We start from the raw sequence: 25,722 nt of genomic DNA, 5'->3' as shown, positions 1-25,722 counted from the left end.
ATTTATGTTCAAACAAAAGGTTTCAATGTTGTCTTTATGGCAGGGGTGAGCGGGGAACAATTTTTGGATTGGGGGTCACTAAGTGACAAAAGAAAAATATCAGTTGGGGGCCACACAAAGGTGATAAGCAAAAAAAAAAAAAAAAATCCACCCCAAAACAAAAACCCACCAATCCTTACTGATGTGGCAGGGAAGGAGGAGGAACAACCCCATTGCCAACAGAGCACTCTGCAGTGTGAGAACTACAGTTCTAGTCCAATAACTTGACCGTACTACTTTGCAAAAAAAAAAAAAAAAAATCAATATTATTGCCTCTCAAATGAGGAAAAAAATGCGAAGGACCAGGTCCTACCCTTACAATAGTGGGAGCAGCAATATCAGACATGGAACAAGGCACCATGCTACAGTGTGTACATTCATGCACATGTATACACACACACTAACACGCACTCATGCAAGCCATAGCCAAATAGCTGTTCATGTCTCAGTGTCACAGCAGGTGGAGTAAGTGGGCGGCCACAGTGATATTCACAAGGTATATTGACTGCTAGTGCCACAATAGGAGTGGATGGAGAAGAAAAGATTAGAGGTATTCTTGTATCCTTCCTGAGTTTAGTGCATCTAACAAAAAGAATGTGACCGCCAGTAACATTTTTAGAGTGATAATAATGTGATCCTACCTTTTAAGGCACTCATGGAGAATCTGATATGGAGACAAAAGTCCAGCTTTACTGGTCAGTTCATATACCCGTGAGTCTTCAATACTGATATGGTTAAAATACTACAAAAGAATTGAGAGATGTTCTTTAGCTCACAATAAAGCAAGCACAATGCTGGAAGTGTTCTATTTATCTATTTCTTGTATATTTACATTTTACAATTTTTCTTATGTTTTGGTCACACAGCATCTACACACTACATCTCTAGAATAACTGTGTTGGCCCTATATCAGTAAACAAAACTAGAGCTCTTTTCCTTCCCACTCCAATATAAAAAGAGAAAAATTTATTTGGTCTTATATGTTTTTCTAGAAAGTGCTTCTGACCTTATTTTTTTTAAGTTCACACATTTTCATAGAATAGATGCAATTCTCATTTCTACTTATCGGAATTTCATGCATAGGCCTGGTCTACACTAGGATATTAAGTCAAATTTAAGGGTCTATGTTTACAAAATTAAACTATGCATCTACACCCCAGCACTCAATGGGTTGACTTTAAGGGACTCTCAGGTTGACTTTTGTAATGCTGACTTCCCCTCAAAGTAACTCAAGAAGTCAAATTTGCAAACTTGAATTAAACAAGCTGAGACGGCAGTGTTATTAGAATCAATTTTATTAGCCTTTCAACTGTCCTACAGTGCCTCTGGAGGTGCCCTTTCTGGTCATCGCTCCACCCCGACTGCTCTCCAGGTGAGCCAAAAGCAGGTGACAGGAATCTGTGGACATCAGCCCAAGAATTTTGATGAGACTTCCTTTCCTCTCTGGCCAGCAGGTGAGCAGATGTGTGGATCACATCTCTGTAGCACACCTAGCATTACCTTGTAGCCATGAGTTCCCAGGATCACAAAAGGGCCCCAAACATGGAACCCTCGGGAGATCTTGGACTTCTTTTCAGTGTGGGACAAAAAAGCTATTTTCATTCAGCTCCAATTCAGCAAAAGGAATGCTGATATTTATCCCAAGTTTTTGTGAGGCATGATGGGAGAAAGATACAGCAGGGACACTCAGCCGTGCTGCGCAAAGATCAAGGAGCTAAGGCAGAGCTACCAGAAATGCAAGATAGACAACGGTCAGTCTGGGGCATCTCCCCAGAAATGCTGATACTATGATGAGATTCACACCATTCTGGGGACAGACACAACCTCTTCCCCCAAAAAGGTGTATCGACACCTGTGGTCATGGGGAGTATGCTGAAGCGTGTGCTGATGAGGAAGGGGTGGATGACAGCAGAGTCTATTCTGATGTAGAATTAGACCCTGAAAGCCAGGAATTGTTTATCAAGCTAGAGCCAGTAGATCCCATCCCCTTAACTCAGGAGGCAGCTTCAGAGGCCAGCCAGGAAGCTGGAGAGGGTACTTCTGGTAAGTAGGCTTTTTTTCTGCTGACAATAGTATGTTGCAATAGTGTGGTGGAGGGTCTATGCCCCTTTTCCTTAGAATAGCTTGTTAATATGCCTGGGCATGGAGTGCAGATCCTGTTTAGACAAAAAGCTGAAGGTCTGAGACAAGCACTTCTGGATTCTCGTAACAAGGTTTTTGGGGAGACCTGACTTCTTCCTGCTTCCACGGTAAGGCACCTTACTGCACCAAGCCACCAGTAAGTGATCTGGAAGCATGACCCCACAGAACATTCTTGCAAATTTTCCAACATCGTAGCCGGACAGAACGAGCAATCTTTCCTTATCCCTTTCTGTTAGTGTAATCAGGCTGATGTTTCATTTGGCCACCTAGAACACATGGGAAGTTTCATGAGTTACAAATGATTTTTTGCCTGGCACCTCCCAATGCAGAGCAAAAGTCATGCATCTCCTGGTGCAGCCATTATAAAATCCAGGGTGGGTGTGCAACTGCACAGGCAGCAGCCCCTCCCTCCCCCCCTTTCAGGGGCAGCAGGCGATTGGACTCTCACAATCCACGTGTGCACCCCCAATGACTTTTAATCTCGTGGAGCAGCCACTTTGGAATTTAACATCCAGGCACTGACTGAGACAACATATGCTCAGCGCAACCCCTACTGCCTCCCAGGATGGCTTGTTTTAAGAATTCTGTGATGCAGCCAACCACTCCCCCATTGGCTGGCACCCCAGGGACACATGGCGTGCCACCCCCTACACGCCGTGCCCTGGCTTTGCTTTAAGTTTTTTTCACCCCGCTTACCAAAGTGTTGAGGGTAAACCTCTGTGGTAGAAGAAATGAAATCATCTGCTTCTAATCTTCAGTCTTAAGAGTAACCAGAGTGACCGTGCAGTTGCCATATGTTCTTCCACAGGGACAGGCAGCCATTATTTCTGTCACTATAGTAATTGTTCCGAGTAAAGATAAAAATGTTGCTGTTGCTAATGACATGAATATTTCTAAATTTGTTTTATCAGCAAATGACCCTGGACAAAGGCAAAGAGGACCCAGTTCAGCAGATATGGGGCTTCCTAAGATGTGGAGGAAGAAGAGCCAGAATGAACTGTTGGAGAATTACATACAAGTAGTTACAAAGGAGAAAAGCAAACTTTGTGACTGTAGAAAGAACAGGGACTTCCAAAAACGAATGCATGAATCAATCATGTCCTTTACAGGCAAGCAGATGGAATTAATTAGCTGATTGTAATTCTATCAGCAAATTCTGCAATACTCAAGGCTGTGAGTGATAAAGAGTCAGCAAACCATGCGCCCTGCCCCCTCCTCCCCCACATATCCATACACATCACCTTCCTCTTTTAGAGGCACAGCATCCCCTGGCCACGCCAGGCACCACCGACAGATGACACCCTTATAGCAGTCACTCTCCTCCCCTGGACAGGGCACTGCATCCCCCAGTCACTCCAGGCACCATCAATTAAGACCTCCCTCAACCCAGTCAGCCCAGTCCCTTGCTCCTGGCTCTGCATCCCCCATCACACCTCATCCCTGCAACACATTTAGCACTCTCTTCTCACTGGGGACCCCGAATGAGGCGGGGGTGGGGAGGCCACAGAGCCCTGCTTCACAGCCCCAAAAAGTCAACATCCACCAGAGGCATTCAACTATGACCTTATCCTTTTTTCCACCCACATATACCCAACTCTTCTATTAGTGCCCCCTAAATAAAACCATTCCTTATTGTGAAAAAAAATTTTTTTTAATTGGTTAACATGCTTTGGGGTTGGGTGGGTGTTGATGGTTGTCTCAGTTTATGGGGTGGGAGGTCATCAAGGGCAAGGAAACAGCATGATTGTGGTGCTGGCAGGCGAGAGGGTTGCCAGTTAATGCCCTTCATGCTCATTCGCAAACATGGTTTTCAAGGCATCCCGGATATTCACTGCCTCTTTCTGGGCTTTCCTGTTTTCCCTCAGGGTCAACTGCTGCTATTTTCTTGGCAGGATCTCTGCCTCAGCCCTCCCACGCAGGCATGAAACTTTCCCCCCTTGCCTCACAAATGTTATGAGCAATACAGCAGGCCCTAATGACAAGGGTAGTGTTTTCTTCATTGAGGGCAAAGTGGGTCAGAAGGAACCTGGCTTTCAAAAAGGCCAGAAAGACACATTCTACCACCATTCTACACCTCCTCAGCCTTTAGTTAAAGAGCTACTTACTGGAGTCCAGGGCACATGTGTAGGGCTCCATGAGCCAAATGAACAAGGGGTAAGCAGGGTCACAAAAAGTCACTATGTGCATTCCCATGCCCTCAATGCCAATTTTCTGGTCTGTGAAGAAAATTCCACTCTGGAGCCTTTTAAAAGAGACCAGAATTCCTAAAGATTTGCATGTCATGCACCCTTCCTGATCACCCCATGTTGATGTCGGTGAAATGACGTTTGAGATCCATTAACGCCTGCAACACCATAAAGTACCCCTTGTGGTTAATGTACTCTCAGGCCTTGTGGTCCGATGCCAGGATGGGGATGTGCGTTCCATCTAGGGCTCCATCACAGTTAGAGAACTCCATGAGAGCAAATCTGCCCACCATGTCCTGTACATTTCCAGAGTCACTGTCTTCCGCAGAAGCATGTCGATCACCTTGGCTACCTGTATGACAACAGCCCCCACCATAGATTTGCCCTCTCCAAATTGATTGCCCACTGATCAGTAGCTGTCTGGCGTTGCAAACTTCCAAAGAGCAATTGCCACACGCTTCTCAACTGTCAAAGCAGGACTCATTCTGGTGTTGCTGCGCTTCACGGCCAGAGACAGCAGTTGACAAAGTGGCCTTACGCATGTGGAAGTTTCACAGCTACTGTTGGTTATCCCACAACTACAAATCGATGCGATCCCACCAGTCTGTGTTGGTTTTGTGGCTCCAGAACCTCCACTTCTCGCTGTACAGTGACTCCACTACTGCCAGAAACTCGCTGGTTCTTCTCGGCAGAGATTCATGTCCGTCAATGCCCATGGAAACAATAAGCTCATTCTTCGTTATGTTCAGGAGATAATGCATCGCGGTGTGGGAAGGGAGTACAAAACACTGAATCAAACTTTGAAGTATATCAGGACGCATGTTAGTGTCTGTAATGGCAGCTGGCAATGAAGAAAAAAAACCATGCAAAAATGCTGTTTTTCTCCAGCCAGAAAGAGGAGGTGAGGAAAATGCATTCTGGGACAATGATATTAGAAACCCAGAAGCACTTGCAGTGAGTTTTTTTTTTCCCCCAGAAGACACCAGCACAAAATCCCAGAATGTAATGGGGCTGTAGGAACTGTGGATAGGTGCCTACAGTGCACTGCTACCAGTCAGTCAGATTCAGGCAACCATGTGGGGAAAACACTAAACTGAATTTCTGAACTGGTCAGGACACTCACCCTTGACTTTATAAAAATCTAGTGTTAAAAATCCAGCTTTAACAAATTCAACTTTCTTCCCAAGTGTAGACATACCCAAAGTGAAAACATTAATACAATGAAACAACTGTGATTTAATGCTTTGATATATTAAAAAAAATCTTTGGGCTGTCTTCCAAAGTAAAATAAAAAAGCTTCTCCATTCCCATACTTACCACAGGTTGAACCTCTGAAACCCAGGACTCTGTGGTCCAGTAATATGCATGATCCTGCCAGACAACGGATGTTGCTGAACCAGAGAGTCCCAGCAGCTGGGACTGGGGCCAGCTGAGAGATCTGTGGCGAAAGCCCTGGTCAGGTCCAGGAAGCTGGCAGTAGCTGGGGAGCCTGGATTATCCTGCTATGTAGACTCTCTCCTCAGACCCTTTGCTACCAGCACTCCTAGCTATCTCTGAGACACTACTGACTTTGAGAAAAGTACAGAGCATCAGTAAACTTCCTGAAAACACCATCCTAGCCACCATGGATGTAGGAGCTCTTTACACCAATATGCGACAAAAGGATGGACTACACGCTGTCAGGAACACTATCCCTGAGATGCCACAACACACCTGGTGGTTAAATCATGTGACTTTGTCCTCACCCACAACTATTTGTGATTTGAGAATACCTTATACCTTCAAATCAGCTCCACTGCTATGGGTACCCACATAGACCCACAATATGCCAACATTTCCTTAGCTTCTATCCCTTAGCACTCCTGTATTTATGCTACATTGATGACAATTTCATCATATGGATCCACGAGGAGACCCCTGAAGAATTCCACAGGGACTTCCAACAAATTTCCACCTCACTATCAACCTGATGCTGGACCAATTCACACATGAGATCCACTTCCCGGACACTACAGTACAAATCAATGATGGGTCACAAACCGCACCCTATACCAGAAACCTAATGACCACTGTTCTTACCTATATGCCTCTAGCTTCCAGCCAGGACACAAATCATGATCTGTTGTCGACAGTCAAGCCCTAAGATACAATAGGATCTGCTCCAATCCCAGAAACAGAGAAACACCTACAATATCTTTATCGATCATCCTTAAAACTTTAATAGCCATCTGGGGAAGTAAGGAAACAGATTAACGCAGCCACACAAGTACTCAAGTCACCTACTTCAAGACAGGCCCAACAAAGTAAACAACAGCACCACTGACAATCTACAACCTATCCTGGAAAACAATCCCTCACTCATCACAGAACTTGGGAGATAGGCCAGTTCTTACCTACAGACAGGCCCCCAATCTAAAGCAAATACTTACCAGCAGCTGCACACCACACCCCAGATACAGTTACCTACGAACCACTCTCTGCAACAAACTCCGCTGCCAACTCTGTCCACATATCTACAAGTGACACCATCACAGAACCTAAACACATAAGCCACAACATCAGGGGCTCATGCATTTGCACATCCACTAATGTGATGTATGCCATCAAGTGCCAGCGCCAGCAATACTCTTCTGCTATATATATATATATATATATATATTTGCCAAACCCGACAGTCTCTGTGCCAAAGGACAAAGAGACACAAATCAGACATTGGGAATGGTAACACAAATAAAACTGCAGAGAAATATTTAATAATAAGATTTAAAAGTAGCCACTCTTCTAACAAAGAATTTTAGCACCAGATTTCAGAGGGAGATATCTGAACTGAAGTTCATTTTACAAGTTCAACACTATCAACTTAGGCTTGAATAAAGATCTTAACTGGTTAAACACACTACAAAGGCTTTTTCCCCCATCTCTGATATTCTCATTTCCATATCTCATGCTCATAGTATTGAAGAGCAAAATTAGACTGTGATTAGCCTCTGATCACATGAAAAGATATTTAAATATCAATTGCTGTAGTTGCCACAAGGATGTTATGCAATCATAACTAAAAAGGAGTCTGACAATTAAGCCATGGACTACACAAAGTTTGAAAACTTCTGGATAGTTAACCCAAAAAAAGTTACTTCCAATGTACATACCAATTAAAATGTCCAAGGTCTAAATAGTGATCTACATCTAAGATTCCATTAAAAGATCTTATGTACATTTTTATTTATGCCAGAGTCAGTAACCTTTCTGACACAGAGTGCCAAAACTTGGCATTTTTACCTCTATGTACCAGCCGAGTGGCAGTGACACTTTTTCAAGTCACTAATAGTCCTACTTTTACAGCTTCATTAATAAATTAAGATGAAGAGCTTTACCATTTAGGTTGTGGTTGGTAGCATTAGCTAGTCTGTTAGTCCACAGCGGATATGCTATGAGTAAATTCCCAGCTAAATGGGGGAGGCAGAATCGGACTGAACACCTATGTTGGGGGTTGCACCCCTGATTTATGTTATTGCTTGCACTTATGACCTAAGATTGAACCCTATAGACAGGGCTCATCAGGAAAATTAAGACACTAAAGAGGCTAGGCAAATAAAGTAACTATAGGCATGTGAAAAGTCACATACATTAATATCATTTTATAAATCATCAAGAGGGAAAACAGACCTCATCCCTTCTAAGACCTTCCCACCCAAAAGACAGTTACTTCCGTAACTGGCGTTCCTTGAAATGCATTGTTCATGTCCATTTCAACGTATGTGTGTGCACTAGCACAAGCCCAGTTGCTGGAAAATTTTCCCCCTACTGGTAGCTGTTGGGCCAGGGCGGTGCCTTCTGGAGTGGTGCCGATATAGTGTCCAATATAGATAGGCACGCACACATACCCATTCCTTCTTGCTGGCTATTCTGACAGTGGGGAAGGGCAGGAGGGTTTTGGAATGGACATGAGCAAAACATCTCACTCTGCCTTCTGGCATCTAATTATTTTTAAATTAAGATACTGTACACATATCAGTAGGTCAAGTTAATTTATACCTCAAGTTCTTCACTGTCTTTGGGCTTTTCCTCAGAGGTTTGTTTAACAAAGTCAGGAATGAGGATTTCCAGTGTAGCTCGGGCTGTGGGAAATGATTTAATGTCTTGGTTACAGCAACTGTATACAAAAGATACTATGAAGACACATTTATGACAAGGAAACACCACTTTCTAAAACAGAGGTCCTCAAAGTCGGGAAATGCCTAGGTAGGGAGTCTGGGAAGATCACTGAGATCAGGAGCAGGGAGGTGCAGTGAGGCCCAAGCCAATTCCCACAGGAGTGGGGAGCGAAAGCCACTCAAGTTCCTTCTCCCTTGGCTCTGCTCGTGTCTTGCCCCTGATGCATACCCAGCCAGCCTGGCTGCAGCTCCATCCCCACCACAGCATCAGTCACAGGCACAGCTGTGCCTTTGGTCCCTTTACCCCTGTCCACAGCCCCTCCCCCTAACAGAAACCTGGGGAGGGGTATGGACAGGGGTAAAGGGAGGGCACACTATAGTTGTAATATCCTGTTTAATTGGTTAATAGTTAAACATTAGGTTTAACCAGTTAACTGACTGAACAGGTGGGAAGGGGCAGTTGGGAAGGCTGCAGATGGGCTGCTCCAGTGTTCCACCACTTGCAGCATGCTGGGAACTGGGGCTGCTCCAGCTCAGTTGGAGCATCCCTGCCTGTGGCACCATTGTGTGTGCAGGGCTCTCCTGCACCGCTGGAGCAGCCCCCATCTATAGAGGCCTGGCCTGGGAGCACTGCTGGCTGGAACAGTCCCTATGTGCAACAGCCCTAGGCACACGATCGGTGGAACACTCCAGCTTGGCCAAAACAGCTCTAGTCCCAATGCACCGCAGGCCAGACAGCTCCCCCCACCCCAGGGCTGACATGGACAGGGCTAGTCTGGCCCAGCTGTAGTGCCCCTGCCAGCAGCAGCCCTGAGGGGCTCAAGCAACCTCCTGCCCATGGTGGGAAAGGACTGCTCCCACCCATATCAGTTAACAGTAATTGGTATGCCTCATCCATTTTGGTGTGAGGATTACCAATTAACCAGTTAAAGTTTAGCTTCCCCAGGACACATCTCCAAATGTTTGGAGACCAATGTTCTCGAATGAAAGATCATCAGAGCTGGAGTTCAAAAAATAAATAAATTGCTTTATACTTTATAATAAGGCTTGGCAGAATTGGATATTTTTTTAAATAAAAATCAATATTTTCTCCGTTTTTAATCAATTTAAATTTCCACAGTCCTCCAACTATAGGGTGTAGGGGAGGGGGGTCACAACACTACTCAGACATTTAACAACATATTGATTCAAAGAATTAAAGGTTTTTAGTGGTTAAAACAAGTTGACATCACAACAAAATATCCTTTAATCAAACTCTAAGTTCTCAAGCAGCATTTTTCTTACTCAAAGGCTCTGTCTACATTACAATGATCCTTCAAAAGAAGTTCTTCCAGAAGATCTCTTCCCAAAAGAAGAACTAGATGAGCACTCCGACAAAAAAAATAGGTTAAAAACAAAACAAAAAACACAAACAAATCTGCTCTTCGAAAGATTGAGCCAGGGATCAAAAAATCCAACGCCATAACTGCTCTTTTGAAAAAAGGCACTCTTCCATCATCTGGGAGAAGTGCTGTGTTCTTCCAATTTAATATCAGAAGAACGCATTTTGGCCGTGTCTACACTAGCCCAAAACTTCAAAACCGCCATTTTGAAGTTTACTAATGAAGTGCTAAAATACATATTCAGCGCCTCGTTAGAATGCCGGCAGCCACGGCACTTCGAAATTGACGTGGCTCACCACCACACGGCTCATCCAGACAGGGCTCCTTTTCGAAAGGACCCCGGCAACTTCAAAATCCCCTTAGTCCTATTTGCCGTTAGGAATAAGGGGATTTCGAAGTTGTCGGGGTCCTTTTGAAAAGCACCCCGTCTGGACAAGCCGCGTGGCGGAGAGCCACATCAATTTCGAAGTGCCGTGGCTTCCGGCATTCTAACGAGGCGCTGAATATGTATTTCAGCGCTTCATTAGCAAACATCGAAATGGCCATTTGCATGGCTATTTTGAAGTTTTGGGCTAGTGTCGACATAGCCTTTGTGTGTAGACGCTCTATGGGATTTTTCAAGAGCCCCGGCTTTTTCAAAAGTCTCGCTAGTGTAGACGTAGCCAGAATGTAAATTTTGATCATCATCAGTGGAAGTTCTCTTTGTTTCTGCATATACAGAGAAATTGACATTTATCAATAAAAATCTAATTCTTCCAAGCCTTAGTGTAGTATACAATTTAGGAAGTACAGTCTCTCTCAATCTTGAATGTTATTTCAGAAAATGTATATAAGATTACTGAGTTAATACTGAAAGACTAATAACTCAAACTGTACGTTCATCCATAAGCAACTGCTTTAGGCAAAAGCCTGAGTCACAAGAGAGATTAAGTCAATTTTCAAAAAATGTTTAAGTTCCATTTTCAAAAGTCACATGGAAACCCAAGTTCCACTGACCTAGACCTAAGGCCAGGCCTACACTTAAGTTTTGCAAGCACAGAAACGTTTGTTAGAAGCGTGATGCTTTCATGACTTCTATGCCAGAAAAAACAAGTACAGATGCAGTTGCAAGGAAAAAAGTGCTTTTGCAAGCGTAGCTTATTTCATTTACCAAACTAGTCTAAGCCATATCAGCAAAAGCATATTCTGCTGGTATACTTGCATCTGCACTTTGTTGGCATAGCTCTAAAGTTGGCAAGGCTTTAAAGCAGAGCCATGGCCTTATTTTCCTAAATCACTTATGCATTTGTAGAAATATTATACCATGTCTTTGTACTGAGCCCTGAGGCCAGAGTTTGAAACCAGTGGGCCTCTGAAACATTCAGATCTAGGTTCTAAAGTAGCCTTTGGTAACTAAAGTACATTGGTTGGTAGTGTTAGCTACATGGAAGACCAAAATTACCAGAGAATTTCATAAAGGCCAATAACTGGGTAATTATATATTACCTTTCACACATTTACATGATCACACCATGTGATCTTATATCTCATGACATTTTATGGCTTTCCTAGAAATAGAGAATTACCTCAGATCTAATTCAAGATCCAATATTAGTATTTATGTCTGACGTTTCTCCAGGGTTTTTATATTCCAGAGCAAGTTGCTTGAGATACGATTCACTAAAAATTTAACAGTTTTCCCCAAATCAATTAACCATTTTCTCCAAAAACATACACAAATACATATCTTAAATAAATAATGAAAAGGCTTAATTTAATCCTACACATTGCTCTTGATCAAGCATCTCCAAACCAGAGGTAAAAATCAGAGAAACATAGCAATTCAGTGGCTGGTACTCAAATATGTATGTTACCAGCTTTATTCTTGGCAAGTTTTTTGCTGCTTGCAGTTCCTGCTCCATAAGTCACTCCATCAATAATCACCGAGGCTCCAAAAGGCTCACTTGGGTTCTCTTAAAATTGGGAAGAGAAAAGCTTTTCAAAATTCAAATCTTTTATGTGTTTATATTTAAAACACAAAAAACACTAAAAATAAAATCACCAAGAATATGAGAATGCATCGTACTCAGATTTGTTTCCTCCTTCTTTTGAGCCTCAAGAGATCTGGAAAATAACTATTCTTCCTCTAGGACAGGGGTTGGAAACCAAAACACCAAGAAGAGTCATTTTTTTTCCTATTTGGTAAAAAAGCTCAGTAATTCAAGAGCCACAATGCATGTGAATACGTGATCCTTCTTACTAAGTAACATCAAACTTTTTGTAACCCTTATTTTAAGAACAGTGCACACATAATGATTTGTAATGCAATACATGTTCACTTCAAGACGTTCACAAACTTTTTACATTTTCTATTTTCTCACACTTTATGTGTGTGTTTGTACTGTTGTCTTCCCGACTTTCATTCTCAAACCTTCTCTTTCTCTGGAGGATGCTAGGGGGAGTTGTTCAACATTTCAAGATCACATATCATGTGCTATTTAAATATAAGTTGCTCATTTTTGGACTTCTAGACATTTACCACGTACCAAAAACAAATCAGGATTTTTTTTTTAAAACACACTTTGCAATTATAGCATCAGGAGCCATAAAGAAGTCCTTAAAGAGAAGCATGCAGCTCCAGAGCCACAGGCTACAGATCCCTGCTCTAGAGAAGAGCAATTAACTTGCTCATCCATTTACATATCAACATATGCATCTTTCCTCAGACGGGACATCTCAAATCATGAAATTATTTTAATTCTGAACAAGAACATAATGTGCTGATAGTACATTGTGATCCGTTTTTGAAACTTCTGTCATTCACTTTTTAATTCTGTATAATGTTTTGGAGTCACTTTCATAGAAGTCTAACACAAAAACTAACCCTTTAAGTGAAACAATATTACAGGGCTTTTTGAAGAACTAGAGTGCAGAATTTGTAAAAGTAATGTAACAATCACATTTTTAGTCATTACCTGGATGATGAATATCAGATCTTAAATTTTATAGTCTGATTTCAAAATACAAATCCAATAGGATTAACAAAATGTGTGAAAGAAGGAAAGTGTCATATTTCAACAATTACCTAAGCACTAAAAGACTTATTTAAAGGCCCACCCTACTGGAAGGGCATGGAATTCTCTTTCCAACAACACAGGTGATTAAATGGTTAAAAGCAGAGGCAAGGAACCTAAGTACAGGTTTGGGTACGGCTGGCTGGAGTGTGTCTGGATGAAGCAAGGAAATTCTGGGAAATATCTGCAGAAGACAGATGGTTTTGGTGTAATAAAATGTGATCTGCTAATTATGTCATTTTTAGGTTGACTTTGTTAGGCTATGTCTACACTATGAGAAATCTGAATTTATTAAAATCAACTTTGTAATGCCGTGTTTTATAAATTTGAATTGGAGTATCCTCACCTCCCCATAGGCTTCCCACAACGTCGATTTATTGCTGCCACGCTCAATCGCCAAACACTGACTGCTGCAGCAGTGCATTGTGGGAACCTATCCCACAGTTCCCTCACCCCTATAATGTTCTGAGTATTTTCGCTGGTGCAACATGGGAAAAAATGCCCTGCAAGTGGTTGTGGGTATGTGATATCTTCCCACATTGTACTGCCCTCTTTGTCTGCCTGTGGAAAGCAAATGGCCATTTTTCCCTAGAGAAAGGAAGGAAAAGAAATAAAGATCGCCAAACAAAGAAACAAAGATAGTCAAATTAACTGAAATCTCTTGCTTCTACAACTGAATTGCTTTTTATAACTGTAGCTGTAACTGAATTATCAAAGATTTTACAAAAAGCTGCAGGTGCCTGTAGATTTTACAAAAAGCTCCCTTGATGACGTATGATTCCTGAAAATAATACAGGAACAATGCAAAGCTTGAAGAAAGAGTAGAATAGTAAATATTTAGAAAAAAGATTTTTTGAGGCAGGGTTTTTGGCTTCCCAGTCCATTACATTGTTCCTGTGCCCTGGAATCACACACAGTACTCTGTCTTCTCAACTGGCCCTCCACCCACTCTTCCCTGTTTTATGGGGGTTAGGAAAAAGATCTGGGGCTTCAACCTCTATAATTCATAAATGAAATATCAAAGATTTTACAAAAAGCAGCAGGTGTCTGCAATGGGCTTACAGTGCAGCAAGGTGTCTGTGTCTTCTCAACTGGCCCTCTACCCATTCTTCCCTGTGTTAAGGGGGCCAAAGCTTCAAAAAAGACAATAGAAAAGGTTAGGAAAAAGATTTTTGGCTTCCCACTACACTACCTAGAGTTGTCCAACACAGGAGATGGGGCCCGCCAAATTTTAACAAGTGATGGCACTCAGGTGGGGAGACAAGCACCAGCTGACTGTCGGCATGCCAGACCCCTCATACCAGGCCAGAGGTTGGGTGGATTGGAGGATGGTGGGCCAGTTGAAATTGTTCCCTGAAAATCGTTTTGTGCATGGGGGGGGGGGGGGGAGGGAGAGGGAACCATGGCTACAGAGCCAGCTGAAATGGTCCCCACAGTGGCTGCAAGCTCCCAAAAATATTTTTCAGCAGGAAAGATGTGGGGTCTGTGCCTATAGAACCAGTTGAAATGGTCCCGCTGGCCCAAAAATATTTTTGGTGGGAGTAGTGGGCCAGTTGAAGCAGTCCCCCCAGCGGCAGCAAGTCCCTTAAAATCTTTCCCACCTTTGGAGCCCTCACTGCGTGCAAACCATGACAGGGTCCTGCTTGGCAGCATGGTCCACAATGAACAGCAGACACGTCTTTTTATTGGGTCAGGGCTAGCCATGTGATGTGGTTGGGCATGGGAAAGACCCCATCTGCATGCCGCCAATGGAGGACAGAAGGGGGGCCCTGCACAAATGTAAACCACAAAAGAAGTTTCTTGACATCCCTTTCATGCACGACCCCCACAACAGCTTAGCTGCCATGTGGTGCAGTGGAGCGGGGGCCAGCACCAGCGCGGGGGTTAAAAAAAAAAAAAAACCCAAGTGCTCATCTTGCACAGGTAAAGACAGAACCATGAACTCTGTGTTGGGGCTATTTTGAACGGGTAGATGCGCTGATAGCAAAGGAAGAAAGACTTTTCTCAGCCTCTCATACAAGCATGACCCCACAGTCACAGGCTTCCTGGTGCTGAATTCAAGTTTGCAGGCTTCTTATTACCTAACTCCTGCCCACCTGGAGAGCAGCGGAGCTGGAAGCAACCAGAGCGGAGCTGTGGGGCATTGTGGGATACATACAGGACACGTATGGAGGCTAATGAATTTGATTTTAAGACATGGTGCTTCCACATCGGCCTTCATTCCGACTTTTAAATTTGCATTTGATGTTAGATCCAGCTGGTTTTGACAATGTTATATCAATAGCAGTGCTCCCTAAATCAAGCTAATGGTATTTACAGTGAAGACAGATATGATGTAATATCAAGCCAACTGCCTTAAATTCAAATTTATCTCACAGTGTAGAAGTAGCCGTATATAATGTAATTTAAGTCATTTACTGCCCACCCCCCCGCCAACCCCTAATCTCTAAGGATGGATCCTGAGGATAGTTGTTCCCTGGATCTTCGTCCAACTTGGAGCAGATAAAACACAGCAAAGTTTAAAGAGTCAGCCTAGAGCCATTATTATATGGGCTATCATTTTAGAGTAATCTGATTCTTTTTCATGTTTTTACTTAGATTTAAAAATAAGATGACCATACAAAAATGGTCCTGGCACTCCAATACCTTCAATTGTTATGCAATATAATAAAATCCCTATTGGAATTATTTCAAAGCTGTGGGAACTCACTCAGCCAGCCACCTACAAAATTCATTCCACTCCTTTTATTATTTTGTGAAGCATACAGTTCATTTTCATACTGTGTTCTTATTAGCTGGATAGAAACTTTTTAATCTCTATGTAACCAACTTTATTTTTCTCTCTCCATACTGGAAATAACAAAAGTATAATTCCAGAAACCATCTGAGTTGTTGAGGACTTCTAAATATAGATCCATTTACCACACAACACTGGCCATTTTCAGTATCTATTCACATATTTTCAGAGACGAATTTTAATGTATAAAACTCCAATGTTACCAAATGAATGGAGAAATTACATGCTATAAAGACAAATATCAGAGTGCTAGCCATGTTAGTCTGTATCTGTAAAAACGAGAAGTCCTGTGGCACCTTATAGACTAACAGAATTTTTGGAGCACAAGCTTTCATGGGCAAAGGAGAACACTTCCATCTCCCTGACACTCGGTAGCAGATTTAGAAGTACCATCCTGCAACAACAACAAAAATTCAAAACAGACTCCAAAGAGAAACCGCAGAGCTACAATTCACTTGCAAATTTGATACCATCCATCAAGGATTGAACAAAGACTAGGAATGGCTGGTCAACTACAAAAGCAGTTTCTCCTCTCGGTGTTCACACCTACACATCACCTGCTGAAAGAGGGCCACATGCTCCCTGACTGAATTGACCTCGTCAGCTCTGGCCTTCCTCTTGATTGGCAACTCCCTTCTTTTCCAGAGCATGTATAATTAGACCTGCCTCTGGAATCTTCATTCCAAGGCATCTGCCAAAGTGGGTCTTTGTCCATGAAAGCTTATGCTCCAAAACTTTCATTAGCCTATAAGGTGCCACAGGACTTCTCATTGTTTATGTCATAATAACGAGAATGATACTGATCAAATAAATAACCAAAGCAAGAGCTGTAATGAAGATATCTGAACTTTGATCAGCTCCAGCCAATTTATCTTTGGTGAGCAATAAAATTCAAATTTAGAAGTTACTTTCTAAGGTTACCTCAACAAAAGTGTGTGTTGTGTGTAAAATAATCTATAAGTAAAACCATAGAATCCTAAAGGTAGGTCAACATACGGATAAAAAAAACCCACAATTGGCTTGGGTCAGTTGATTTGGACTCACAGGGCTCAAGTTGTGGGCTAAAAAAATTCTTCTGTGGATGTTCAGGACTGGAGCCCAAATATCAACAACTTTTCAGCCCACAGCCTGAATGAGTTCACACAGGCCAGCCACACAGTTCCACAAGTCTTTTATCCCTTTACAGATGTACCTTAAGAAGCATATCCTGATCAGAACATCTACATTAATTTCAGTATAAGGCCCTTTTGGATATAATCAAAACAAAAAGCAGTCAAGTAACACTTTAAAGACTAGCAAAATCGTTTATTAGGTGAGCTTACGTGGGACAGACCCACTTCTTCAGACCACAGCCAGACCAGAACAGACTCAATATTTAAGGCACAGAAAACCAAAAACACTAAGCAAGGAGGACAAATCAGAAAAAGATAATCAAGGTGAGCAAATCAGAGAGTGGAGGGGTGGGGAAGGTCAAGAATTAGATTTAGATGCATACTTGGCTCAATCTAATTCTTGACCTTCCCCACCCCTCCACTCTCTGATTTGCTCACCTTGATTATCTTTTTCTGATTTGTCCTCCTTGCTTAGTGTTTTTGGTTCTCTGTGTCTTAAATATTGAGCCTGTTCTGGTCTGGCTATGGTCTGAAGAAGTGGGTCTGTTCCACGAAAGCTCACCTAATAAACTATTTTGCTAGTCTTTAAAGTGCTACTTGACTGCTTTTTGTTTTGATAGTGTATAGACTAGCACGGCTTCCTCTCTGTTACTTTTGGATATAATGTGAGTATTTTTAAAACATTCTTTTAGGACTAGTCATTTCAATGATAGCCCACGACATGCTATTCAACGGGCTGCAATTCAAATCTTTGGGGTATTATGTGCCACGAGTCAAATAAACACTACTCTCATGACTAACGGTGCCATACTTTAAGTTATGATTACCACATTTAAGTGGTGCTTCCTTTTAGCAGCAAGTCAACTTAATAAATTACTCAGAGGAAAACTGATGAAGGTATTTTTCCAGCTCAGAGGTACACAGTAACACTGCTTCTGCAGCGCACACATATACACACAGGTAAGGAAGAGGTAAAAGGAGGCAGAAGATTATGCTACTTTTCTTGTAAAAACTAGAATTTGGCCCAAAGTATACCCTCAAGACGCTTAATCGGAAAGCCTCCATTTCCTGCTGCTTTTCAAAATCCAAGCACGACAATAAGTATCACTAAACAAAAAGTATTGTGTTAAAGTTAAGAGTTCATGCAGACTTACCACATTCAAAGAAATTGTAAACAGGGCGGACCTTTAGGACTCGTTGCATATATTCATGCAGTATGCAAACTTCAGACTTCCCATTGGGATTAATAACAAACTCTGGGAAAATAAAGATGTCATTTAAGTCACTTCTGTTCTTTGAAAAACTGTCTACAAAAACAAAACAATCTAGAGCTACAAGCTACTGAGATTAAAAATGCCCTGCTCAATCATTTAGTCAAATGTATGAATCTAATTATGAAAAATGCAGATTACTCAAATCTTACTAAAATACTAGAGTCCATTTTAAAACAATAACTAAGAAAAAATCTCAGAACAAATTTTGAGAAGATTGATAAATACATTATAATAATGAGCCTATGAAATACTCCCTTTTCCGCAGCCACTGAGGTTTCCCGACTATCCAGTCATAGAACCATAGGAATGCAGGGCTGGGAGAGAACTTGAGAAGTCATCATGTCCAGTTCCCTGTCCTGTAGCAGGACCAAGTAAACTTACACCATCCTTGAAAGGTGTTTGCCCAATTTGTTTTTATAAACTTTCAATTATGGGGATGTCACAACCTCTTTGAGAAGCCTATTCCATAGTTCAGCTAGCCTTAAAGTTCAATTTTTTTCCCCCCTGTATCAGGAGTAGTCGTATTAGTGTGTAGCCACAAAAATGACAAGATGTCCTGTGGCACCTTACAGACTAACAGATATATTGGAGCATAAGCTTTTGTGGGCAAAGATGCATCTGACAAAGTGGGTCTTTGCCCACGAAAGCTTATGCTCCAATATAGCCATTAGTCAAAAAGGTGCCACAGGATTGCTCGTATTTTTTTCCCTAACATCTAACCTAATCTCCCCTGCTGCAGATTAAGCCCATTATTTCTTGTCGTGCCTTCACTCTCCTCTTTGTAAGAGCAGTCCTTAATATACTGGAAGACTTATGGATGCCTTAATCTTCTCTTTTCAAGATTAAACATGTAGTTTTGTCAAGCTTTGCTCATAGATTAGGTTTTCTAAACCTTTTATTATTTCTGTTGCTCTCCTCTGCGCTTTTAAATTTCTCTGCCCATAAATGAACGCAGTACTCCAGCTGAGACCACCACCAGTACATAGTAAAATGGGACAATTACTTCTTGTGTCTTCTATACAACACTTCTGTTAATACATCTCAATGGTATTAGCCCTTTTTTAAATTAAAAAAAAAAAACCAAAACAGCTGCATCACATTGATGACTCATTCAGTTTGCAATCCACTATAATGCTCAGGTTTTTTTCAGGAATACCACCACCTAAACAAATATATCCCCCATTTTGTAGTTGGGGGATTTGATTTTTTCTTTCCTATCAGACACTCAACAACTCGACCAACCACAGAAAAGTTACCCTCCCATAGTAAGATAAAATGGATTATGTATGAAGTCCAGGGAGATTCCAGAAGACTTGAAATGGGCATATGTAGTGCCGCTCCATAAAAAGGGGAATAAGAACAACCAAGAGAATTACAGACCAGTCTGTTTAACTTCTGTGCCAGGAAAGATAATGGAGCAAGTAATTAAGGAATACATCTGCAAACATCCAGAAGAAAATAAGGTGACAGGTAATAGCCAGCATGGATTTGCAAAGAATAAATCATGCCAGACCCATCTGATAGCTTTCTTTGACAGGATAACAGGTCTTGTGGATAAGGGAGAAGCGGTGGATGTGGTATACCTAGACTTTAAGGCATATGATACATTCTTGTATGACCTTATCAATAAAATGAGCAAATACAACTTAGAGGGGGCTACTATAAGGTGGGTGCATAACTGGCTGAATAAACATTTTCAGAGGGTAGTTATTAACAACTCACAATCATGCTGGAAGGGCATAACAAGTGGGGTTCTACATGGGGTCTGTTTTGGGACTGGTTCTGTTCAAGATCTTCAATTATTTTGATATTCATACAGAGAATATGCTAAGTAAATTTGCACATATCAAGCTGGGAGAGGCTGAAACTGCTTTGGAGGATAGGGTCATAACTCAAAATGATCAGGGCAAAATGGAGGAATGGTCTGAGGTAAACAGGATGATGTTTTATAAGGACAAATGCAAAATGCTCCACTTAGGAAGGAATAATCAGTTTCACATATACAGAATGGGAAGCTACTGTGTCTTGCAAGGATTACTGCAGAAAGGGATTTATGGGGTCATAGTGGACCACAGGCTAAATATGAGTGAACACGGTGACGCTGTTGCAAAAAAGGCAGCAAACATGATTCTGGGTTGCATTAACAGGAGTGTTTGAGCAAGACACAAGAAGTCATTCTTCTGCTCTGTGCTGATTAAGCCTCAGTTGAAGTATCATGTCCAGTTCTGAGCATCACATTTCAAGAAAGACATGGAGAAATTGGAGAAGGTCCAGAGAAGAGCAACAAAAATAATTAATGGTCTAGCGAACATGAGCTATAGGGAAAGAAAGATTTTTGGCTCATTTAATTTAGAAAAGAGAAGACACAGGGGACATAACTGTTTATGAGTACTTAAGAGTTACAAAGAGGAGGGAGAAAAATTCTTCTCCTAGGCCTTTGAGGATAAGGACAAGCAGCAATGGGCTCAAACTGCAGCAAGAGAGGATCAGTTTGGACATTAAGAAAACATCCTGTCAGGGAGGTTAAACACTGAAATAAATTGCCTAGGGAGGTTGTGGAATCTCCATCACTGGAGATATTTAAGAGTAGGTTAGACAGACATCTGTCAGGGATGGTCTTGTCAGTCCTTGTCATGAGACTAGGGGACCGGACTCAATGTCCTCTAAATGTCCCTTCCAGTTCTAGTGTTCTGTGATTCTATGAACACATTCGTTTCCCTGATGGGTGTAAATCCAATGCCCAAAAGTAAAAACAGCTTGTCCTACACCAGGAAAGCATCTGCAAGATCTGCCCTGAGATGGTGAAGGCAGTCCAGTATTATTGCTATAGAGGTGAGCACGGGGACAAATGATGTTGCGCCAGATTGAAAATATCTTCTACTTGCCAAGCTAGGCAGCTCAAGCTAGGAGGACTTGTCTAACCTGGAAAATTCCACTGGGCTTAACCATGGAGCTTCCACCCGATGAGTACAACAGTTCAAGGTTCAGGTGCTGAAGATGGCCATGATCCTGAGAGGTATCAAATCTGGGCGAGTGGCAAGGTGATGGGGGTTCTATGGACATGGCCAGGAGCAATATACACCACTGTTGATGGGGCCAGTCTAGAGCTATCCACATCAACATCATCTGATCTCTTCATGTCTGGAGAAGCATCTTGTGAACAATACGGATAAACAGAAATGGACATAGGAGATGGCCTCTTCAGGGAAGGAGGAATACGTCCAATACGGAGCCTAAACTGCGATTCTGGAAGGAGCAAAACTGCTGCCACTTCCTGCTGTATCATATGGTGAACCAGTTTTCCATTATCAAGGCTTTCACCAGGTATGTTTACAATGTCCCGGCTGCTAACCCAATCTATTCACGCAGACTTGCTGATGGGTAGTGGGCCCCCAAGAGGGGCAGTTGCACCAGGGCCCAGAGTTTCAAAGGGGCCTGGGAACTCCCAGCTGCTGCCCAAGCACTGCTGCACATGGCTCTGAAGGATGGAGGGTGGGCAGTGCCAGTGGGAACTGACTCTCCTTGGCCCCAGCCCCTTCCATTAGAGGCCCTAGCCTTTCTGTGGGGTGTAGACAAGGCCAGGGCTCACTGTGGCTGTCAGCTCTACTATCTACACCTACAAGCATCAGACCTGCCTGGGGTATTGAATGTTCTACACAGAAGTCTCACAGGCTGAGGACTTCCTGGCACAGGGTAGAGGAGCATGCAGCCCCCTTTGTTGATACAGAATATTGCTATGGTGTTGTCCATCACCACTAATACACTTTTCCCTGTTAAGTGGGCTCATGAAGTCTTACATGCCAGGCATTTTGCTCTCAACTCTGATAGTGATGTGGTGAGCAAGCTTAGCTTGAGACCCTGTGTCCTGAGGTCTCCCAGATGTGCTTCCCATCCCAAGTCAGATGAACCCACAACCAACAAGAGAGAGGACTGAGGTCTGGCAAAGAGGACCCCTGTACAAACCACCTGTATGTCAAGCCACCATAGAAGACAGTCAGGGTCGCAACCCTATTCAGACTATCCTGAACTACCCAATAAACTGAGGCTAGCCATGGCTAGAGTAGTGAAAGTCTGAATCTGGCATACTGCACTACAAACGTACATGGGACCTTACGTTCTAGTTAGGTAGTGGGAAACTGCATGAAACTCCAAAAATCACCAAGGCCCAGAACCTCATCTCCAGCAGGTACACTGTGGGCTGGGTTGAGTCCAGTAGTGCCCCATGAACCCAATCCACTGAATAGGGGATAAAGTTGACTTCCACACTTTCAAGAGAAGACCCAGTTGTTGTGATGGATCTGAGCTATGCCTGCACCTGAACCCTGCAGTAGCTCTTGATCAGCCAGTCAGAGGCACAAGGACACCTGTGACTCACACCTGCAGAGAAACACGGTCTTAGGCTGCCATACACTTGAGGTGAAATGGACAGGACAAATGGAAGGACTCTGAACTGGAAATAGTTGTAGCCCATTGCAAAGATGACGTACTTTCCTGTGGGAAGGTGCGATTGTCATATGAAAGAACACATCTTTCAAGTTGACGGCAGCATGCCAGTCCCCTGTATCTAAGAAAGGGATGATGAAGACCAGAAAGGCCACGTGGAACTTGAATTTCTTCATGAACTTGTTGAGCCCTAGCAGGCATTGAATGGGCTTGAGCTTGCCTTTGTCTTTCAGTGTTAGAAAATACTAGGAAGAGCTCTTGCTCTTCTGCTCTTGAGGAACCTCTTTGTATTGCCCCTAGCAAGAAAAGTGAGTGCATCTCCTGTATAAGTAGCAGCTCATACGAAGGATTTCCAAAGAGGAGTAAGGGAAGGATAGTAAAAAAGAGGGGGTGGAGAAAATGGAAAGAATATGCACTCTTTTCTACAGAGTGAAGTACCAAGAAGTCCGATGTAATACAAGCGTACGTGGGGGATAATCAGGATGGACACAATCTTTGCATTGGTGCATTGCCGCCAGTGCACTTTCAAAAGGCCCATTTTTGACCTGATGGAGGTTTGGTCTGACCAGCACCGGGATGAGGTCTCTTCCTTAAGTTCTTAATCCTCCTATTTGCCCTCAGGTTGAGAATTCCTTGGCAGGTACTGGGGTATAAAACTCCTGTGTTGGACGGCAGAGGTGTAGAAGCCCAGGGATTTCAGCATGGCTCAAGAGTATTTGAGTCTGTGCTCGTGTTGGCTGGCCATATCCACTACCATGCAGTTCAGCTAGGTGTGCGTATGGTGCTCATGTTGGCTGGTCATATCCACTACCACCTAGGCGTGCATATGTAAAAAGTGTTTATACCCCTTTGAGAAGACAAAGTATTCCCAATCATATCATTTCACAGTAGGCAGCAAAGAATGCAGGGTCTGCCTAGGGATTTAGTGGCATCACTATTGGTCTTAATAATCATCAGTGAGACAGACAATGGCCCCAGAAGAGAAACGATATCAACCATCAAGTTGGTCTCCTCCAGTCTGAGGTTTAGGTTCTGGGCCACCCATACCAGCAACTGCTCTAGGACCGTACTGTCCCCTAAGGCTGGAGTAATTGAGAAGCCAACCACCACCTCATCCAGAGACAAGGAGGACAAGATGATGGCCAGAACTGGAGCCTGCTCCCTGCCCTCAGACCCCCTGTGATCCTGCAAAAGCAAGGATCACCAACGTCACAGTTAATATCATGATCAGTGTAGTAACCAGTCCCAAGCATGGTGCAGCAATCCTCATCCCTGTTACAAGTGCTGCAACTGGTGCTAAGATCGCCTATGTCAGTATAGCAGCTGGATGACTTACTGGGATCCCTGTCATGGAGGACATATGTGGCAGTTCAAAGGATGCCAGGGCTACCAATGGTGCTCTGGAACCCTGACTCTGTCTTTGGCTTTGCTGATGTGCCCAGGGTGTCCAGAATAGCCACTGAGGAACCTGTTACTGGCCAAGCCATAGTGCTGGTTAGAGCTGTTGGTTGCAACAGGAGCAGGATCTTGGGCTCCTAACTGAGAACAATGATTGCATCTGACTCTGAAGTCTCTGACTGTGATACCCAGAGGAGCAGAGCCACTTGCTGCAACTGAGAAACATCAACTAGAGGACCACAGCACCAGCCCAACATGGGCCACTGGCATTGGGGATGACACCCTTGTTGCCAACATCCCCGTTGGCTTGTCCACAGAATATACTGGTTAGGAACCAGGTCCAAAGACCTCTCCTGCCTTGAAAGGGAGGAGGGATCTGTAAAACATCAGGAGGTCTGATTGCCACCTCAAATGCTTCTGGCCTGGAAAGTAGTTGCACATCATCACGGCAGTGTGCCAGCAAGCAGTGCAGATCCATACTCAAATGGACCCCTTTTGGGGCAGGAGTAAGTGGAAGCCCTGCTGAGTGCCCAATGGTTGCTTGCTGGCCACCTAGTCTTTAGATCTGTTCAGAGAGCATCCTCTCTTGGCCTTATTCTTTTTGTGGGGCTTCAGTGTGTGCAACCAGTGCCCCACAGATAGCTCGGACCTGCATGCAAAGCCATGATGGTGCTAAGGATCTGTAGAGGAGTCCTTTCTTGGCGTGAGAGCACTGCACACTGAGCAAGTGGCTCTTGGAGTCAGGTCTACCACACTGGACTCTGAGGCCAAAGCCTGCCTTCATATGCACAGTTCAGAGGTGCTGTTCTCTGTCTTTAATGGTCCTGGGATGAAAACCTCTTCAGATGTTACAAATGCTCCCTAAGGTGATCCTCACAGACATTTCAAGTACAAAGTTTGCAGCTCACTCCTCAGCATAAACCTACGAACAGGTTGAACACTGCTTAAAGCCCAGGGACCAAGGCATACCCTGCAGGGAAGCCTGGGGGTTGGAAGAGAGAGAGAGAGGTCCCCCGTCAAGGAAACCTGTGAAGAAACTATTTAGGGTAATTATAAACTATTACTAATCTAACTATATACACAAAGTGATACAGTAAAGCACATGCTTGGCAAGGCAACAGTGAGTTCCAACTAGCTGTCACAGTGGTAAGAAGGCACTGCCAGCAGAGGCAGAGTTCAGATCAGCAGGATACTCTATTGGGTCCCATGAAGGCACCACTCCAGGGGTTGCCCAGACCTACTCTAGGGATACTGTTAGAAGGAAAAAAATCTTCCGTCATGCATGCAATGTGCATACATCTGACTGGAACTGATATAAATAAGCAAGGAACTCTTCTTCAAAGTTTTTTGCTCAGTGTGACCATTTTAAATTACAAAACAAATATCACTGTAGCAAAGAGCATAAAACCATTACAAACCCAGAGCAGTGGAAAACGAAAGACTGAGATAAAAATGACTAAGATTAAGATCTTAAGGATGAATTACAAACACATGCACCTCGTGATTTTTTAAACCTGCTTAAAAAAAAATCGGTTATTCACTGATTCAGAATAGAGGTAGTAAGGATGACGTTTCATTAAATATTCACAAATGTAATATGTGACCAAAAATGGGTACTTGCACCATGTTTTCTATAGTAAATGTGTGTTCTGACAACACCTTTTCCTTGATTGTAGTAAGTACAAAAATAGAACCAAGCCCATAAACTTGCAGTACTTCCTCAAATCATAGGGCCATATAGA

At 43.0% G+C, this 25,722-nt stretch overlaps 2 protein-coding genes across 4 annotated transcripts in view; one reads left to right on the top strand and one right to left on the bottom strand.

The window, feature by feature from the left end:
* Nucleotides 1–6,780, top strand: part of TRMT2A (tRNA methyltransferase 2A) — a 38,722-nt gene extending 31,942 nt beyond the window's left edge. The window contains exons 12-13 of the mRNA XM_075012406.1: nucleotides 1,360–1,493; nucleotides 3,093–6,780. Of these exons, the coding sequence (XP_074868507.1) occupies nucleotides 1,360–1,493; nucleotides 3,093–3,316 (358 nt within the window). The 3' untranslated portion in view covers nucleotides 3,317–6,780. The remainder of the gene's footprint in view (nucleotides 1–1,359; nucleotides 1,494–3,092) is intronic.
* The window catches only part of DGCR8 (DGCR8 microprocessor complex subunit), a 53,814-nt gene that overhangs the window by 6,650 nt on the left and 21,442 nt on the right, over nucleotides 1–25,722 (bottom strand). For 2 of the 3 annotated variants that reach the window (XM_075012402.1, XM_075012403.1), the window contains 4 exons: nucleotides 18,020–18,121; nucleotides 11,757–11,855; nucleotides 8,403–8,485; nucleotides 681–781 (listed from right to left, as the gene is read on the bottom strand). In XM_075012402.1, coding sequence (XP_074868503.1) covers nucleotides 681–781; nucleotides 8,403–8,485; nucleotides 11,757–11,855; nucleotides 18,020–18,121 — 385 coding nt within the window. The remainder of the gene's footprint in view (nucleotides 1–680; nucleotides 782–8,402; nucleotides 8,486–11,756; nucleotides 11,856–18,019; nucleotides 18,122–25,722) is intronic. The other variant, XM_075012404.1, reaches the window with a different exon arrangement.

Source organism: Carettochelys insculpta, chromosome 18 (genome assembly GCF_033958435.1).
Source record: "Carettochelys insculpta isolate YL-2023 chromosome 18, ASM3395843v1, whole genome shotgun sequence".
NCBI lineage: Eukaryota > Metazoa > Chordata > Testudines > Carettochelyidae > Carettochelys > Carettochelys insculpta.
This window is presented reverse-complemented; position numbering and strand designations above follow the sequence as displayed.